At 44.0% G+C, this 20,094-nt stretch overlaps 1 protein-coding gene across 1 annotated transcript; it reads left to right on the top strand.

Moving 5' to 3' along the window:
- The first annotated feature begins 14,251 nt into the window (after positions 1-14,251).
- LOC123413543 (ribosomal RNA small subunit methyltransferase nep-1-like) lies at positions 14,252-18,116 on the top strand. Its single transcript, XM_045106475.1, has 7 exons — positions 14,252-14,518; positions 15,542-15,634; positions 16,421-16,565; positions 16,660-16,770; positions 16,855-16,937; positions 17,036-17,093; positions 17,853-18,116. Exons 1-7 carry the CDS (start codon positions 14,252-14,254, stop codon positions 17,930-17,932), a joined length of 837 nt encoding a protein of 278 aa, XP_044962410.1. The 3' UTR covers positions 17,933-18,116.
- Positions 18,117-20,094: the final 1,978 nt, after the last annotated feature.

The raw sequence follows: 20,094 nt of genomic DNA, 5'->3' as shown, positions 1-20,094 counted from the left end.
TATCTAAAAACATCAAGCAAATAGACGCACAACAGCAGCAGGCAGAAACAGGGGAATAATAGAAAGGACAAAGGGCTTTGTATTAGATTAAGAATTTGTCTTACCTCCATAGCGCATTCATATATACATTGGAATTGCTATTTAAAATCTTGCAACTTTTATGCATGTCTTTTTCATGCTGTAACAATCAGTAAACTTTGCTTGTAAATCAAATATTGCTCCATCATAACTTGCACAAAGAAAACAGATAACTGCGGTGAAGTAGGCAGAGGCAATGGCTAATGATCTTCTGGCAAAGTCGGTGAAGGCGACATGGATGGAGCCTAAGCTAGGCTCATCTCCATCGTGCACAACTAGGGCGTCCACCGGCGAGCGGCGTGCCCTGGGGAGCCGGCGGCCGGTGCTCTGTCAAGGCTATTAGTTTAACAGCAAGTCGCCCCCACCAACATGCTCGCCTGCTTCATACCATTGTCTCGCTGCTCGCCGCAATACACTTGCCTTCTACTCGTTGTCGCTGTTGGCATCCTGCACACACACCAGCCACGAATTAACATATATGTGCGTCACACAAGAAACCACACACGCATGTCTATACACCGAGGATATCATCTTCTACATACTCTAAATTGACCATGTAGCAGCACAGAAAACAAATTTTGTAGTCACATTTCATCAAACAGTTTTTTCCTCCCTCGAAATAAGAATATCATGGTGGGGGTAATGCGTGATAAGTAGGAGGGTGCCTATGAGTTCATAACAATTTTGGGAGAACTGCTTATATTTGCAATCTACGTGTTCAACCTCATTTAAATTTAGTTCAATATAGTACCAAAAACATGATTCAATGGCTTGTGTTCAGTTGGAGATGTGGAGATGTGGTTATAGAACTGATTATAGATGTGGTTATAGAACTGATTATAGATGTGCATCCAGCACAAGGCTATTTTTTTCTTTTGCAAGATGTTTCAATGTACCTTTCATCCATATTGTACAAACAGGAGCTCTACTAACATCAATTGGCCAAAGTACATCTGCACTTTATGAAATGGACAATATAACTATAATAGGAGAATGAAGAAATAGACACCGAACTATGGAGAAAAACAATCATGACTAAATATCAAGAACTATTTGTGTCGACAAATACGGTGGAATCCTCACAAACAAACCATGTTTGACTCAAGTCAAGTGCTTGGATGTATCACTCTTGCATCTTTTCACTCTCATTCTTCTCAAACATTAGCCTTAGATATTTTCTCCAACCTAAATAAACAAATTAAGAAACAGTTAGTCACTAACAATATTCAGATAATTCACAGTAAAACAATCTGCCAATATATTCTGAATTTCCAATCCCTACAAACATGGAGAGGAAACACGTAGCACTATATCTCAAATATCCATTATTCTCCACCAAGAAGAAACATGCACTCTTTCTCTGCTCGAGTTATCCCGGATGGATCAATTTTTTTTGCAGTCTTGATATGCCACCAAAACTTTCTTTTCATTGACAGAGGCAAGGTAACCATCAATGGCTTGTGTTCAGTTGGAGAAGTGGAGTATATGGTATACCTGCGATTACTTTCTGACAAGCATCGTTGCCGTCGTCACCGCCCAGCTTGTTGATTCCGCGGTGAACGACACATGTCGTCTCGTCGTCACATCATATTTGGGGAGCTCTCCCCGGTGCGGCTTCCACCTTAGGTGGTCATTTCGGCGTGACTGTAAGCACTATCTCCACACTCCTTCTCTGTCTCGCCACCGGCATGCCCCGCCGCCTCTCCGTTCTTCCAGCCGCGCCCACTATCGCTTCGTTCCTCATCTCCATAGAACCCCTTTTCTCTCTGGTCCGTTGCGCGAACAGCCGGTCTACAGCCACTCGTTGCCACTCCCCGCTCCCTCCCATGGGAGATGAGAATGTGGGAGTGGTCCAGTACAGGATACGGGGAGAAGATGGGTTTGAGCAAGGGAGAAAGCGTTACCTGGGCCTCTGTCATTGCTGTCGTGGACGCGGCACTCCTGCTCGTCTCCCTCTCCGCGTAGAGCTCCCGATGGACTCAGTAAAGAACAGATGAGGCAGCGAGGGCTTGGATCCACCGCTCCCGTCTAATTTGGCTGTAGTGTGCAACCGCTTGAGGTCACCGTGGGCGTGAGGAGGTCGGCGGAGACGGGCATCAGAGGGGGTCGGGTAGCTCGGCGGCGGACGCGAACCCCCGCACGATGTCGTCCGGCGCGGTGGCGTAGGGGGAGAGGATGGAGGAGTCGGAGAAGAGCGGGCGGTCGGGCACGGCCTACGCGACGAGCAGGTCGACGACGAAGGACCTGAGCGCGCTGGCATCGACCCTCCGCAGCGCCCGCGCGCCGGCCGCGGTCACCGGGCAGAGGGGGAAGCATGGGGTGGCCGGCGGCGAGGGGGTCAGGGTGGGCGAGGCATTATCTTCTCGGGAGAGAACGGGGGCGACGGGGTCGGGGTTGATTGGATCGTGGGTTCGTGGGCTTCTCGTTGCTTCTTTTTCATTTTTTCTCTCTTGCCGTTTTTCTGTACGGGGGAGGAGGAGGTCGACCGTGCGATGTAGGTTTTTTTTATTAGGTGTACGAGAGGTTCTTGCGAGATGTTTTTTTTCTTCTAGTTAATAGTCTCGCTGGGAGCCGATAGTCTCGCTGGGAGCCGATTTTCTTTACCTGGGAGCCGATTTTCTTTACGTGGGAGGTGGGATCGCTTGCCAATTTTCTTTACGTGGGAGGTGGGATCGCTGGGAGAGGTCAAACCATCGCTAGGTTGAACCATCACGATGTTCGATCCTGCTTCAATAGTAGATACTATGTTGTCTATATCCAAAATATATTGGAGAAATTCAATGTGGACAAATCTTATCCATCCGTAACTCTCATGGTAGTTCATTCTCTAGACGTAGCGAAAGATCTATTTAGACCAAGAGATGATGGAAATGAGATATTGGGACTCAACGTTCCATAATGCCATTGAATCCACCAAACACAATTTGTTGGGAAGAATAGCTTTCAATATCTCCAAGGCATCAAACATCTTGTCTTGGGTTTTCAGTTTCACAGAAATGTGAGCACCGATATTATTGGATACATCGATCAGATCCCCACTATGTCAGATCGGAGACAAGCTTAGTGTTCATACTAGGTGTGGTAGCTCTCTCATGAAGAGTCTTCGAAACAGACCTCATGGCTACATCCACCAACCATTATCTCAAAGATAATGTTTCTTGTGTTGCCCGGATGCAAACAGGATACCTAATAAGCAATATTGCTATATTGCATTTCTTGCAAATCAAATCATGGGACTGATTTGGTCACGGAATCTCTACCAACTTTTACATTCCAGAAACATGTTCATGGAATTGGTATGTGACGACCGGCTTCGAAATTTGCAAGAATCAGGGGGAGTATCTTCCTAAATTGTTCATGCTCAATGCATCATATTATACTCTTTTTCCCTCCATGAGTTACTATATAGTTTCTCATGAAGGTTTTTAATGAGGTAATATCAATACAAGATCATATGTCATACTTTCAGTTTTCCCCATCAGGGTTTTAGGAAAGTATATACGACATATTTCTTGACCTCTTAATTCTATGAGTTTTCTCGTATTGAGTTAAAAGAGGCAATAACCATTATATGTTGCTTCATTTTTCTCCTTATTTTTCCCACTGGGTTTTGAAGGAGTTTTAGCAACATATCAAACACATATATCCTCATTTTTCCCACAGGGTTTTTGGAGGAGCTTTTCAAGATGATGATGCTTACACTAACAAGCATAGATTAGGGGGAGTGTTAGGATTTAACTAATCCTATTAATCCATGCTTAAGGAATAGATGGCAGTTTCCATATGGAAACCGACGTCGGTTCCTGGTGCCTTCTTGAACAGACACCTTTTCACTTCGTGTCTTTTGTAACTCTCTATATTGTAGGGGAACGTCGCATGGGAAACAAAAAATTTCCTACGCGCACGAAGACCTATCATGGTGATGTCCATCTACGAGAGGGGATGAGTGATCTACGTACCCTTGTAGATCGTACAGCAGAAGCATTAGAGAACGCGGTTGATGTAGTGGAACGTCCTCACGTCCCTCGATCCGCCCCGCGAACAATCCCGCGATCAGTCCCACGATCTAGTACCGAACGGACGGCACCTCCGCGTTCAGCACACGTACAGCTCGACGATGATCTCGTCCTTCTTGATCCAGCAAGAGAGACGGAGAGGTAGAAGAGTTCTCCGGCAGCGTGACGGCGCTCTGGAGGTTGGTGATGCCCTTGTCTCAGCAGGGCTCCGCCCGAGCTCCGCAGAAACGCGATCTAGAGGAAAAACCGTGGAGGTATGTGGTCGGGCTGCCGTGGAAAAATCGTCTCAAATCAGCCCTAAAACCTCCGTATATATAGGTGGGAGGGAGGGGGCCTTGCCTTGGGGCTCAATGAGCCCCAAGGGGGTCAGCCGAGTCCAAGGGGGAGGACTCTCCCCCCCCAAACCGAGTTGGACTAGGTTTGGTGGGAGGGAGTCCCCCTTCCTTCCCACCTCCTCCTTTTTTTTCTTTCTCTCTTGATTTTCTTCTCCTTGGCGCATAGGGCACTTGTGGGCTGTCCCACCAGCCCACTAAGGGCTGGTGTGTCTCCCCAAAGGCCTATGAGCTTCCCCGGGGTGGGTTGCCCCCCCCGGTGAACTCCCGAAACCCATTCGTCATTCCCGGTAACTCCGAAAACCTTCCGGTAATCAAATGAGGTCATCCTATATATCAATCTTCGTTTCCGGACCATTCCGGAAACCCTCGTGACGTCCGTGATCTCATCCGGGACTCCGAACAACATTCGGTAACCAACCACATAACTCAAATACGCATAAAACAACGTCGAACCTTAAGTGTGCAGACCCTGCAGGTTCGAGAACTATGTAGACATGACCCGAGAGACTCCTCGGTCACTATCCAATAGCGGGACCTGGATGCCCATATTGGATCCTACATATTCTATGAAGATCTTATCGTTTGAACCTCAGTGCCAAGGATTCGTATAATCCCGTATGTCATTCCCTTTGTCCTTCGGTATGTTACTTGCCCGAGATTCGATCGTCAGTATCCGCATACCTATTTCAATCTCGTTTACCGGCAAGTCTCTTTACTCGTTCCGTAATACAAGATCCCGCAACTTACACTAAGTTACATTGCTTGCAAGGCTTGTGTGTGATGTTGTATTACCGAGTGGGCCCCGAGATACCTCTCCGTCACACGGAGTGACAAATCCCAGTCTTGATCCATACTAACTCAACTAACACCTTCGGAGATACCTGTAGAGCACCTTTATAGTCACCCAGTTACGTTGCGACGTTTGATACACACAAAGCATTCCTCCGGTGTAAGTGAGTTATATGATCTCATGGTCATAGGAACAAATACTTGACACGCAGAAAATAGTAGCAACAAAATGACACGATCAACATGCTACGTCTATTAGTTTGGGTCTAGTCCATCACGTGATTCTCCTAATGACGTGATCCAGTTATCAAGCAACAACACCTTGTTCATAACCAAAAGACACTGACTATCATCGATCAACTGGCTAGCCAACTAGAGACATGCTAGGGATGGTGTTTTGTCTATGTATCCACACATGTAAATGAGTCTTCATTCAATACAATTATAGCATGGATAATAAACTATTATCTTGATACAGGAATTATAATAATAACTATATTTATTATTGCCTCTAGGGCATAATTCCAACAGTCTCCCACTTGCACTAGAGTCAATAATCTAGCCCTCACATCACCATGTGAATTACATTGTAATAAATCTAACACCCATACAGTTCTGGTGTCGATCATGTTTTGGCCGTGGAAGAGGTTTAGTCAGCGGGTCTGCTACATTCAGATCCGTGTGCACTTTGCATATATTTAAGTCCTCTTCCTCGACGTAGTCGCGGATGAGGTTGAAGCGTCGTTTTATGTGTCTGGTCTTCTTGTGAAACCGTGGTTCCTTTGCTAAGGCAATGGCACCAGTGTTGTCACAGAACAAGGTTATTGGATTCAGTGCGCTTGGCACCACTCCAAGATCCGTCATGAACTGCTTCATCCAGACACCCTCCTTAGCCGCCTCCGAGGCAGCCATGTACTCCGCTTCACATGTAGAATCTGCTACGACTCCTTGGAACTGCACCAGCTTACTGCACCCCCATTAAAAATAAATACGTATCCGGTTTGCGACTTAGAGTCGTCCGGATCTGTGTCAAAGCTTGCATCGACGTAACCTTTTACGGCGAGCTCTTCGTCACCTCCATATACGAGAAACATCTCCTTAGTCCTTTTCAGGTACTTCAGGATATTCTTGACCGCTGTCCAGTGACCCACTCCTGGATTACTCTGGAACCTACCTGCCATAATTATGGCCAGGCTAACATCCGGTCTAGTGCACAGCATTGCATACATGATAGAACCTATGGCTGAAGCATAGGGGACGGAGCGCATATGCTCTCTATCTTCATCAGTTGCTGGGCACTGAGTCTTACTCAATCTCATACCTTGTAAAACTGGCAAGAACCCTTTCTTGGACTGTTCCATTTTGAACCTCTTCAAAACTTTATCAAGGTATGTGCTTTGTGAAAGTCCTATCAGGCGTTTTGATCTATCCCTATAGATCTTAATGCCTAGAATGTAAGAAGCTTCTCCTAGGTCCTTCTTAGAGAAACTTTTATTCAAGTAAACTTTTATGCTCTCCAAAAGCTCTACGTTGTTTCCAATCAGTAATATGTCATCCACATATAATATTAGAAACGCCACAGAGCTCCCACTCACTTTCTTGTAAATACAAGATTCTCCAACCACTTGTATAAACCCAAATGCTTTGATCACCTCATCAAAGCGTTTGTTCCAACTCCGAGATGCTTGCACCAGTCCATAAATGGATCGCTGGAGCTTGCACACTTTGTTAGCATTCTTAGGATCGACAAAACCTTCGGGTTGCATCATATACAACTCTTCCTTAAGGAAACCGTTAAGGAACGCCGTTTTGACATCCATCTGCCATATTTCATAATCGAAAAATGCAGCTATTGCTAACATGATTCTGACGGATTTAAGCATCGCTACGGGTGAGAAAGTCTCATCATAGTCAACTCCTGGAACTTATGAAAAACCCTTTGCCACAAGTCGAGCTTTATAAACGGTCACATTGCCGTCAGCGTCCGTCTTCTTTTTAAAGATCCATTTGTTCTGAATAGCCTTGCGGCCCTCAGGTAGTATCTCCAAAGTCCATACTTTGTTCTCATACATGGATCCTATCTCGGACTTCATGGCTTCTAGCCATTTGTTGGAATCTGGGCCCACCATTGCTTCTTCATAATTTGCAGGTTCATTGTTGTCTAACAACATGATTGATAAGACGGGATTACCGTACCACTCTGGAGCAGCACGTGATCTCGTCGACCTGCGTGGTTCAACAGAAACTTGAACTGGAGTTTCATGATCATCATCATTAACTTCCTCCTCAACCGGCGTCGCAATGACAGAGGTTTCCCCTTGCCCTGCGCCACCATCCAGAGGGATGAGAGGTTCGACAACCTCGTCAAGTTCTATCTTCCTCCCACTCAATTCTCTCGAGAGAAACTCCTTCTCGAGAAAAGCTACGTTCTTAGCAACAAACACTTTGCCCTCGGACTTGAGATAGAAGGTGTACCCAACTGTCTCTTTTGGGTAACCTATGAAGACGCACTTTTCCGCTTTGGGTTCCAGCTTTTCAGGCTGAAGCTTTTTGACATAAGCATCACATCCCCAAACTTTAAGAAACGACAACTTAGGCCTTTTGCCATACCACAGTTCGTATGGTGTCGTCTCAACGGATTTTAATGATGCCCTATTTAAAGTGAATGCAGCTGTTTCTAATGCATAACCCCAAAACGATAACGGCAAATCAGTAAGAGACATCATAGATCGCACCATCTCTAACAAAGTACGATTACGACGTTCGGACACACCATTACGCTGTGGTGTTCCAGGCGGTGTTAACTGTGAAACAATTCCACATTTTCTTAAGTGATCGCCAAACTCGAAACTCAGATATTCACCCCCACGATCAGACCGTAGGAATTTGATCTTCTTGTTATGATGATTTTCCACTTCACTCTGAAATTGCTTGAACTTTTCAAATGTTTCAGACTTGTGCTTCATCAAGTAGACATAGGCATACCTACTCAAATCGTCAGTGAAGGTGAGAAAATAACGATATCCGCCGCGTGCCTCCACGCTCATCGGACCACACACATCGGTATGTATGATTTCCAATAAGTCAGTTGCACGCTCCATTGTTCCGGAGAACGGAGTCTTAGTCATCTTGCCCATGAGGCATGGTTCGCACGTGTCAAGTGAATCAAAGTCAAGTGACTCCAAAAGTCCACCAGCATGGAGTTTCTTCATGCGCTTTACACCAATATGACCTAAGCGACAGTGCCACAAAAATATGGCGCTATCATTGTTTACTCTAACTCTTTTGGTCTCAATGTTATGTATATGCGTATCGCTATCAAGATTCAATATGAACAATTCTCTCACATTCGGTGCATGACCATAAAAGATGTTACTCATAGAAATAGAACAACCATTATTCTCTGACATAAAAGAGTAACCGTGTCGCAATAAACAAGATCCAGATATAATGTTCATGCTCAACGCATGCACTAAATAACAATGATTTAAGTTCATCACTAATCCCGATGGTAGCTGAAGTGACACTGTGCCGATGGCGATTGCATCAACCTTGGAACCATTTCCTACGCGCATCGTCACTTCGTCTTTCGCCAGCCTTCGTCTATTCCGCAGTTCCTGTTTCGAGTTGCAAATATGAGCAACAGAACCGGTATCGAATACCCAGGCACTACTACGAGAGCCGGTTAAGTACACATCAATAACATGTATATCAAATATACCTGATTTTTCTTTGCCCGCCTTCTTATCTGCCAGATACTTGGGGCAATTGCGCTTCCAGTGACCCATACCCTTGCAATAGAAACATTTCGTTTCAGGCTTAGGTCCAGCTTTGGGTTTCTTCGGCGGATTGGCAACTGGCTTGCCGCTCTTCTTCGAATTGCCCTTCTTGCCTTTGCCGTTTCTCTTGAAACTAGTGGTCTTATTCACCATCAACACTTGATGCTCTTTACGGAGTTCAGACTCTGCGACTTTCAACATCGCAAACAACTCGCCGGGAGACTTGTGCATCCCTTGCATGTTGTAGTTCAACACAAAGCCTTTGTAGCTTGGCGGCAGTGATTGAAGGATTCTGTGAGTGATAGCCTCTTGCGGGAGTTCAATCCCCAGCTCAGCTAGACGGTTTGAGTACCCAGACATTTTGAGCACATGTTCACTGACAGACGAGTTTTCCTCCATCTTGCAGGCATAGAATTTATCGGAGGTCTCATACCTCTCGATCCGGGCGTTCTTCTGAAAGATAAACTTCAACTCCTGGAACATCTCAAATGCTCCACGACGCTCAAAGCGACGTTGAAGTCCCGGTTCTAAGCCATACAAGACTGCACATTGAACTATTGAGTAGTCCTCCTTACGTGCTAACCAAGCGTTCTTAACATCCTGATCAGCCGTAGTGGGTGGTTCATCTCCTAGCACAGCATTAAGGACATAATCCTTCTTCCCAGCTTGTAAGATTAGCTTAAGATTACGAGCCCAGTCTACAAAGTTGCTTCCATCATCTTTCAATAGCTTTCTCTAGGAACGTATTAAAATTCAGGATGACTGTTGCGTGAGCCATGATCTACAACACAAATATATTCAAAGTGGACTTAGACTATGTTCAAGATAATTAGAGTTCAACTTAATCAAATTATATGCTAAACTCCCACTCAAAAAGTACATCTCTCTAGTCATTTGAGTGGTTCATGATCCACTTACACTATCCCAAGTCCGATCATCACGTGAGTTGAGTATAGTTTCAGTGGTAAGCATCCCTATGCTAATCATATCAACTATATGATTCATGATCGACCTTTCGGTCTCATGTGTTCCGAGGCCATGTCTGCACATGCTAGGCTCGTCAAGCTTAACCCGAGTGTTCCGCGTGCGCAACTGTTTTGCACCCGTTGTATGTGAACATTGAATCTATCACACCCGATCATCACGTGGTGTCTCGAAACGATGAACTGTAGCAACGGTGCACAGTCGGGGAGAACACAATTTCGTCTTGAAATTTCAGTGAGAGATCACCTCATAATGCTACCATCGTTCTAAGCAAAATAAGGTGCACAAAAGGATTAACATCACATGCAATTCATAAGTGACATGATATGGCCATCATCACGTGCTTCTTGATCTCCATCACCAAAGCACCGGCACGATCTTCTTGTCACCGGCGCCACACCATGATCATCCATCAACGTGTTGCCATCGGGGTTGTCGTGCTACTCATGCTATTACTACCAAAGCTACATCCTAGCAAAATAGTAAACGCATCTGCAAGCACAAACGTTAGTATAAAGACAACCCTATGGCTCCTTCCGGTTGCCGTACCATCGACGTGCAAGTCGATATTTCTATTACAACATGATCATCTCATACATCCAATATATCACATCACATCGTTGGCCATATCACATCACAAGCATACCCTGCAAAAACAAGTTAGACGTCCTCTAATTTTGTTGTTGCATGTTTTACGTGGTGACCAAGGGCATCTAGTAGGATCGCATCTTACTTACGCAAACACCACAACGGAGATATATGAGTTGCTATTTAACCTCATCCAAGGACCTCCTTGGTCAAATCCGATTCAACTAAAGTTGGAGAAACTGACACTTGCCAGTCATCTTTGAGCAAAGGGGGTTACTCGTAACGATGAAACCAGTCTCTCGTAAGCGTACGAGTAATGTCGGTCCAAGCCGCTTCAATCCAACAATACCGCGGAATCAAGAAAAGACTAAGGAGGGCAGCAAAACGCACATCACCGCCCACAAAAACTTTTGTGTTCTACTCGAGAAGACATCTACGCATGAACCTAGCTCATGATGCCACTGTAGGGGAACGTCGCATGGGAAACAAAAATTTTCCTACGCGCACGAAGACCTATCATGGTGATGTCCATCTACGAGAGGGGATGAGTGATCTACGTACCCTTGTAGATCGTACAGCAGAAGCGTTAGAGAACGCGGTTGATGTAGTGGAACGTCCTCACGTCCCTCGATCCGCCCCGTGAACAATCCCGCGATCAGTCCCACGATCTAGTACCGAACGGACGGCACCTCCGCGTTCAGCACACGTACAGCTCGACGATGATCTCGGCCTTCTTGATCCAGCAAGAGAGACGGAGAGGTAGAAGAGTTCTCCGGCAGCGTGACGGCGCTCCGGAGGTTGGTGATGACCTTGTCTCAGCAGGGCTCCGCCCGAGCTCCGCAGAAACGCGATCTAGAGGAAAAACCGTGGAGGTATGTGGTCGGGCTGCCGTGGAAAAATCGTCTCAAATCAGCCCTAAAACCTCCGTATATATAGGTGGGAGGGAGGGGGCCTTGCCTTGGGGCTCAAGGAGCCCCAAGGGGGTCGGCCGAGTCCAAGGGGGAGGACTCTCCCCCCCCAAACCGAGTTGGACTAGGTTTGGTGGGAGGGAGTCCCCCTTCCTTCCCACCTCCTCCTTTTTTTTTCTTTCTCTCTTGATTTTCTTCTCCTTGGCGCATAGGGCACTTGTGGGCTGTCCCACCAGCCCACTAAGGGCTGGTGTGTCTCCCCAAAGGCCTATGGGCTTCCCCGGGGTGGGTTGCCCCCCCCCCTCCGGTGAACTCCCGAAACCCATTCGTCATTCCCGGTAACTCCGAAAACCTTCCGGTAATCAAATGAGGTCATCCTATATATCAATCTTCGTTTCCGGACCATTCCGGAAACCCTCGTGACGTCCGTGATCTCATCCGGGACTCCGAACAACATTCGGTAACCAACCACATAACTCAAATACGCATAAAACAACGTCGAACCTTAAGTGTGCAGACCCTGCGGGTTCGAGAACTATGTAGACATGACCCGAGAGACTCCTCGGTCAATATCCAATAGCGGGACCTGGATGCCCATATTGGATCCTACATATTCTACGAAGATCTTATCGTTTGAACCTCAGTGCCAAGGATTCGTATAATCCCGTATGTCATTCCCTTTGTCCTTCGGTATGTTACTTGCCCGAGATTCGATCGTCAGTATCCGCATACCTATTTCAATCTCGTTTACCGGCAAGTCTCTTTACTCGTTCCGTAATACAAGATCCCGCAACTTACACTAAGTTACATTGCTTGCAAGGCTTGTGTGTGATGTTGTATTACCGAGTGGGCCCCGAGATACCTCTCCGTCACAGGGAGTGACAAATCCCAGTCTTGATCCATACTAACTCAACTAACACCTTCGGAGATACCTGTAGAGCACCTTTATAGTCACCCAGTTACGTTGCGACGTTTGATACACACAAAGCATTCCTCCGGTGTCAGTGAGTTATATGATCTCATGGTCATAGGAACAAATACTTGACACGCAGAAAACAGTAGCAACAAAATGACACGATCAACATGCTACGTCTATTAGTTTGGGTCTAGTCCATCACGTGATTCTCCTAATGACGTGATCCAGTTATCAAGCAACAACACCTTGTTCATAATCAGAAGACACTGACTATCATCGATCAACTGGCTTGCCAACTAGAGGCATGCTAGGGATGGTGTTTTGTCTATGTATCCACACATGTAAATGAGTCTTCATTCAATACAATTATAGCATGGATAATAAACTATTATCTTGATACAGGAATTATAATAATATCTATATTTATTATTGCCTCTAGGGCATAATTCCAACATATATAGATGTACCATCATCAATAAAGATTAACTGATTCACTTTTACATGTCTGTCTTTTTTTCATATTTTTACCTTCTAACAAAATGGAGAAGTTCTGGTTGTCCCCCGTACTAGTGGACCTGGACCCTTTATTCCCACCGTCCATTTTTGGATCAAAGTTTGTGCAAGAAAACTTTTGTTTTTTCGTTTCTACCAAATAAAAGAACATTTTATACAATAAGTGACACCTGTGTATGGTTGATCTGTAAAGTTTCAGAATCAAATGCTCTCTTATTTGAAAGAAACCAAAAAAGAGAAATGTCTACATAAGAGCATCTCTAACAGATCCTGCAAAAACCGATACTGCAAAATCATTTTATAGGGAACCCTAAAATGAATTTGCGGGAACACGAAGGTTTCAAGTTTTGACAGAACATGACCTATATCTCACACTGGAAATTTAGAAACTTCTTCACGTTCAAATAAAAAGCATATATCTATAGATAAAATCAACAGCTCTCACTCATCTACGCCAAGGTAATAGACCTCGGCGGCCTTGCGAAGCGCGCGCGTTGGCGTGGGCGTGCTCCTCCTTGGCAGCAAGGACACGTGTTGGCGGCACCTTCTTCCCCGGACGCTACCGCACACTCCACAGCAGCGTCCCGATCCTGCTTGATGTGCGGGAACAGGCGGTTGTGGTCGACCCATGTGCTTTGCCTACCCCTACGGGAGAAGTTGTCGCGGTCCTACACCTGCTTGGACCGCGATAGCTCAACCGGAGGCCGGTTGGAGTTGCGGCTTCCGCGCCGTACCGATTGAGCTTGCGCGAGGGCAATCCGCCATGGCCGCCGCGCCTCGAGCAACACCGGTCATGAAGGAGAAGAAAAAACGGCGAAATGAGGTTTTGCTTCGTCGCTGAAGGTTAGGATGCTAGTGGTGGGTAGACGATTTAGCGGCATAGCGATATGGTTCGGTAACCCTAAATCCCGACTAGACTCGTAGATGTAGTGCCGGAGGAACGGTTTTGCGACCCACCTGTAATTTTTTATAGCCGAGCAAAGTTTACCGGATCTATTCAAGTAAGAAAAAAGTAAGATCCCGCAGAACGGCGGGAGTTTATGGGCCGATGAGTTTTTGCAGGATCTACTATAGATGATCTTATTAATGCAACCCCCTTTGCTTTTGCTGTAGGGGTAAAAAAGTCCAGGTCATTGTAAAAAAAAAGTCCAGGTTATTGTTCAAAAAAAAGTCCAGGTTAAATCCGCAGGGTCATGCAGATACATAGGCCCCTTTCCTTTTGCCGAGCTGTTTAGAAGGCGCTTTGCGATTTGCGTTCCACGGTTTTCTCGGAGCGAAGAAGCCTTGCATCCCCAGAACCCTAAACCCCGATCGAGCCACCCGTGCGCGAAGCGAGAGCAGAGACATGGGGCGGCGGCACGCAGCAAGGGGAAAGAAGAAGAGGAAACTCGAGGACGGCGGGGCCTCCCGTGCCGACGACGCCCAGGAGTTACCGCCACCGCAGGACGACGAAGGGAATGGAGAGGAGGATGCGAGTGCAACGGAGCGGGACGAGACCGTGGAGGTAGCGGAGGGGATTCCCGTCCTGCCCCGGCCAGTAGATGGGAGGAAGCAGCCCAGGGCGATCTTCGTGCTCGAGAGGGCCTGCCTCGAGGTCGGCAAAGTCGGTAAGGTATGTTAGCTAGCGTGGACTCTGGATGAATATTATTTTCTTGATTCTTTGGAGATTGGGAAACGAATTTGTTCTTAAGAATTCGTTTGTTCATTTGTGTATTGCAATCTACCATGGAATAGTTTGGTCAGTGAAGCATGCTTTATTTCCTGATATTTACAGCCAGTAAAGAACAGACTTCAACAAATCTGTTATTCCTCAAGCAGCACTACTTGCAGAGTACTGCAGTCGAATTTGTGAATTATCTGTTTGCTTTGAACCTTCGAGTACTTGGTAATTCGGTATATAATATATTGCAATCATCAAACAGTTAAACATATTATAATTTGATTAATGAGACTACATCTACGATCATTGTTAGTTGTGGTGTTCTGTCTCCGTGAGTTATGTGTGCATGACCGAAAGTTCGATTTACCCTGTTCCTGTAGTTTTGTGATGAGCATAATCAATGCAATATTGACAAGTGAACAAGTTTTATCCTGGTTCCTTTGTTATTTCTGTTGGTTGCTGTGTCCTACGGGTATCATTCCTAACGGAAGAACCTTTGCTTCCCCAATAAGAGTTCTGGTCATGTTAAATATGATTTTCCATTCACTTCATTACAGATTTAGTTTCCGTAGGTTGATTCTATTGTCTTAAAAGTCATCTTCTGATTCCTTGATTTTGAAAACTGAATTGCTTCAAGGATAGTTAAATTGACTGTCTGTTTCTTTTCTAGCTGTGTACCCAAATGGAATTAAGATTGTTTCATCTGCTAATCTCATGTGCTTATGGTGTGTATGGGTAGTCTGGTCCACGAGTAATTGTTTATCCGGATGGGAAATTAGAGGCTGCTAGGATGTAAAGAGCAAGTGCTTTCTATTCCACTTTGATAATTTATATAACTATGTAAACTCGAGTATACTATTAAAAGTTTTCCTAGTAAAACTCCAATCATTAAAGTGGTCAATACATCTTCCACCAAACAAAAATTTACTGTACACTTATGTTTGTTTTGACCACTCTTCTCGTAATTTTGTATAGACTATGCAAATTTTGAACTCAGATGATCATGCGAATTATTTGATGAAGCACAATCGGAATCCTGCTGATTATAGGCCTGATATCATTTACCAGGTATTGTAAATTCTTGTTGTTTTTAGTTTCTTTGGAGTACTGCCTATGATTAGAAAGCTGTTCTTTTTATCTGCCATTTAGAAATCTGTCTTGGTCTATCTCCCATTTAGAAATCTGTCTTGTGTTATAAGGAAATAAAATCAATTTTTTCGGTTAGTGTACTGTATCTCTCTCTCTCTCTCTCTCTCTGATGTTGCATACATGGGTTAGCATTTGTTTTTTTTGTGTCTGTGGATGACCACTGTTTTGGGCCTCTGAATAGAGGATTGCTATGAGAAACTCAGTTGGTTGTTAGGTTGCCTTGAAAGGTGATGATGTTGCGGAATGCCACTTTGGCACTGGTAGATGATTCGACAACATAGTCATTCAATTTAACTGACATAAAGTACCCCCTCTGTTCACGATTATAAGACCTTTCTAACTGTTTTTCTCATGCGGATGTATATAGATGCATTTTAGAGTCCCTGTTCACTCATTTCAGTGCATATGTAGTCCATATTGAAACATCCAAAACATCTTATAATTGTGAACGCAAGGAGAGTACACATATTATTTTATGAAATGCTGGCGGTGCAGTGTTTCACTGAATCAATTAGAAAGAGAAGAACGTCGTTACAGTCATCACAGGTGGTGGTTTACAAAGGCAGTACCCCACCCCGGCACCATCTAGTGTGCACATAGCCCCACTAGTCCTGTTCCCTTGGCCCATTGGTCCTGTTCTTGATGTGAGCAATTACTTGGTTGAAAGTGCGAACATGTTGACTTGTCTTCCAAATTATTTTTCAGGCTCTATTGGCAGTACTTGATAGCCCTCTAACTAAGGCTGGGAGGTTACAAGCTGTTTATGTTAGGACAGAAAAGGGGGTGTTGTTTGAGGTCAGCCCGAATGTTCGCTTGCCACGCACATTCAAACGTTTTTGTGGCTTGATGTGTAAGTTACAAACATCAAAAGAGTAAATATTGTGCATCTTTGTGTTTCTGTCCTGAATTATGCTGAAGTGCAAGTAATTTATGCGACATTGCAGCACAGTTATTGCAAAAGTTGAGCATTGCTGCAGTTGGGACGCATGAGAAGCTCCTTAATGTTATTAAAAATCCTGTTACCCAGTATCTACCTGTTGGCTCACGGAAGATTGGTCAGAATTTTTATTATATTAAGAAAAGTAAAAATATCTACCTGTTGGCTCATGGAAGCTGATTGATGTTTATTTGCTGCCTAGGCCTTTCATATAGCGCGGATAAGTCAGTTAAACTGAATGACTATGTTGCCGAATCCAGTGATGATGAAGCCCTTGTGTTTGTGGTGAGTGAAAACTGTGATGTGGAGCTAATTTGTAGTTTTTTCCCTCCCCCTGTTACCGCCTGGTGCCTAAATCCATCTCATATGTACAAATGTTCCAGGTTGGTGCCATGGCTCATGGAAAGGTTGACAGTGCATATACAGATGATTACATACAGAGTAAGTAGCCATATATGATCTTTTGGTGTGAAAAGAGTATTGTGTCCTGAGAATTACCTAATACATTTCAGAATTATATTCTGTATTTTCAGATTAAATTGGCTTTTGCTGTTGTTTGAATCTGTTATAATAATAGTGTATGATATACCCAGGGTGCACATTGTATAATAGACACTTTGGTCGAGCATACTGTTAGTTGCAGCCAGCAATGATTTATTAAAATGAGATGCACTCAATTTGGCCTGTTGATTTTTTGTTAGTACATTACCGTTAGGTATGGTATGTGTTTGCCAAGCTGTTTAGGATAGGGCTCTGGTTTGCCAGAAACTCTCGAGTAAGTGACTATTGGCTTTACTGTTGGATAACTTGGGAAGTCCATCCCTCTCCTGTATGCTTTTAAGTACTCCCTCTGTCCCAAAATAAGTGTTTTAAGTTTAATACAATTTTGTACTAGAGCTAGTATAAAGTTGAGACGCTTATTTTGAGACGGAGGGAGTAGTTCACAAGTATAGGCTTAGATTTTGCAGTTTCTTTGGATGGATAAGTTGATAAGAATTACATTATGTCTCGAGGTGTATTAATGTAATTTCTCTACTTTCTCATTTTCTTTCATTATGTCTTTTGCATTACATTATGTCTTTTGCAGTTTCTCTACTTTCTCATTTTCTTGAGTATTAATCTTAAAACTATATTTATGATGTACATATTTTCTCTTCGGGGTTTTCTTTGAGACTGTAGTGATATCTTACCTTGTTGCAGTTTCCAGCTCCCCGCTCAGTGCTGCCTGCTGTTTAGGTAAAATATGCACTGCTCTGGAGCAGAAGTGGGACATCCAGTGAGGAAATTTTGGAAACAAGCAGAACTTAGTATTTTTTAAGACATTCTCGCCAGGCTTTATTCAAACTGTCACAACATTTACAGTGTTACGTCCAGAACTTAGTAAGTAGAAGTGTTACATCTAGTGAGGAAATATGCACCGCTCTAGTTGGCTGATAGTGTTGGTCAGTTTTGCATGCCTGCTGCGGATTCTTTTTGTGGAGAGACTTGAAGCTCTGACTGTATAAGTATCAACATGTAACGCTTCGACCGCTTACGTATCTATACATAATGCTTGTGTTCCTTATGATTCTTTGCATTGAGTTAAGAGGGTTGGATAATTTTAGTGAAAAGGTTTGTTATTTGCTTGAGGAAACCTAATGAGGACAGGGTATGCGTTGTAAATCTTGTGAAGCTGTTTTGTTACATTTTGCCGCAATCTTTATTTCTTATTCCTTCTGTGCTTAAATAATTGTAGTCGAAGAAAACTAATCTAGTTCTTTTCAACTATAATTACTTAGGGCGTGTACAATGGTTGATAAGATGGTCATATCTTAAGTCTTGCATATAATTTAGAGATGACAAAAAAAAAAAATCTTACAATGGATCACCTCTTAGCCTTATCTTCAATAACTAGCTATTTCTAAAAACATGATGAGACATATTGTGCTAAGAGGTCACCTCTTGTTCTCTCTTAAATAAGAGGAGACAAACTTTTTTTTATGAGTTGTCTCTCCTCCACCTCATCATTTATCCTACATGACACTTCTAAGATAGCATCATTGTACATCACTAGTAGAAAACAGGGCATTGAGCCAACCACATTGGACCCGGATTGGATATAAACCGGTTCTAAAGGGTTTGTCCGCTGGGCCCCCTCCCTGCAGCAAATGGCCGCAAGGCCTTTAGGACCGGTTTGTAACACAAACCGGTCCTAAAGGGTTTTGGACCGTTTGCTGCAGGGAGGGGGGCCCAGTGGACAGACCCTTTAGAACCGGTTTGTATCACAAATCGGTGCTAAAGGTTTTCTCATTTTTGCAGCAACTGCGGGGCCCCGCTGTCAGACCCTTTAGCACCGGTTTTTAACACAAACCGGTCCTAAAGCCCTCCCCTATATTCCACCCCGAGCTCAGCTCCATTTTTTCCAGCTCGAGCTCAACTCCATTTTTGCTCTCTCCTTCCTCTTGGGAGCTCTAATCCATCCCCATTTTTCTCCACCATTTGTCAAGATTGTTGGCACCCATCGGTCCTACGGTTAGCATCAACATTCCCTCTTCCGGCATTGCAAGTTTTGCTCGTTTTCTTGCTCATTTCATTTTTGTTGTGCTAGCTAGGTGTTTGATGAAATGCCTAAGCTAGAGAGAGTTCATCATTTGTTATGTATACATATGCAATTTGAGCTCAAATTTAATTATGATTTGTGGTTTTTTTTAGTGTCGCGCGCCTTGTCCCCTTCCTCACCGCCGTCGATCGCCCCGTCACCGACACAACCTTGGTGAGCCTATTGTTTTTATTTACCAAAACAAATTTTGATTTGTATGATTTACATATTTACTTGTATATAATTTTCTTATTGTGTAAGATTTTTTTATATGTATAGCGTCATGGTTTTGATATCCGTCCCCGTTGGCCCTCGTCCAGTCTATGATTCGGATGTGGTATATTATCTTTTATAACTACATATTTTCATTTCCTGATTATATGACAATTAATTACGCCGACCAACTTGACATAGATATTTTTATCTAGGAGGTAGTGGAACCGGAAATGCCAATCGACCCTATTGTTGAGAAGTTACACTTAGTTGAACAAGAAAATGTTGGCCTGAAAGAAAGATTGAAAAAAACTGAAGAAAAGTTGGAAAAAACTGAAAGAGAGAAGATGACCTTGGAAAAGGTTCTTGCCGGTGTCGTCGATGGTCACAAGAGCGAGATGGACACAATGCGCCTGAAGATTAGAAAGATTAGAAAATATGCAATTAGTAAAGAGGCTTGGTATCATTATGCCGTCGGGTCAATTGTTACCTTTGTTGCGATTTTGATCGCATTTGTTGTTGTTTTTAAATGCATTAATTAGAGAGAGTTTTTATGGTTGGTTTCAGTGTGTATTTTTATAAGAACTATATATGTATGGTCACTACGCTACTTTGGTTTTAACGTGTGATGAACTTTTTGTATTAATTAAT

This window comes from Hordeum vulgare, chromosome 7H (assembly GCF_904849725.1).
Source record: "Hordeum vulgare subsp. vulgare chromosome 7H, MorexV3_pseudomolecules_assembly, whole genome shotgun sequence".
NCBI lineage: Eukaryota > Viridiplantae > Streptophyta > Magnoliopsida > Poales > Poaceae > Hordeum > Hordeum vulgare.
The sequence above is the reverse complement of the archived record's forward strand: the minus strand, read 5'-3'. Positions and strand labels throughout refer to the sequence as shown.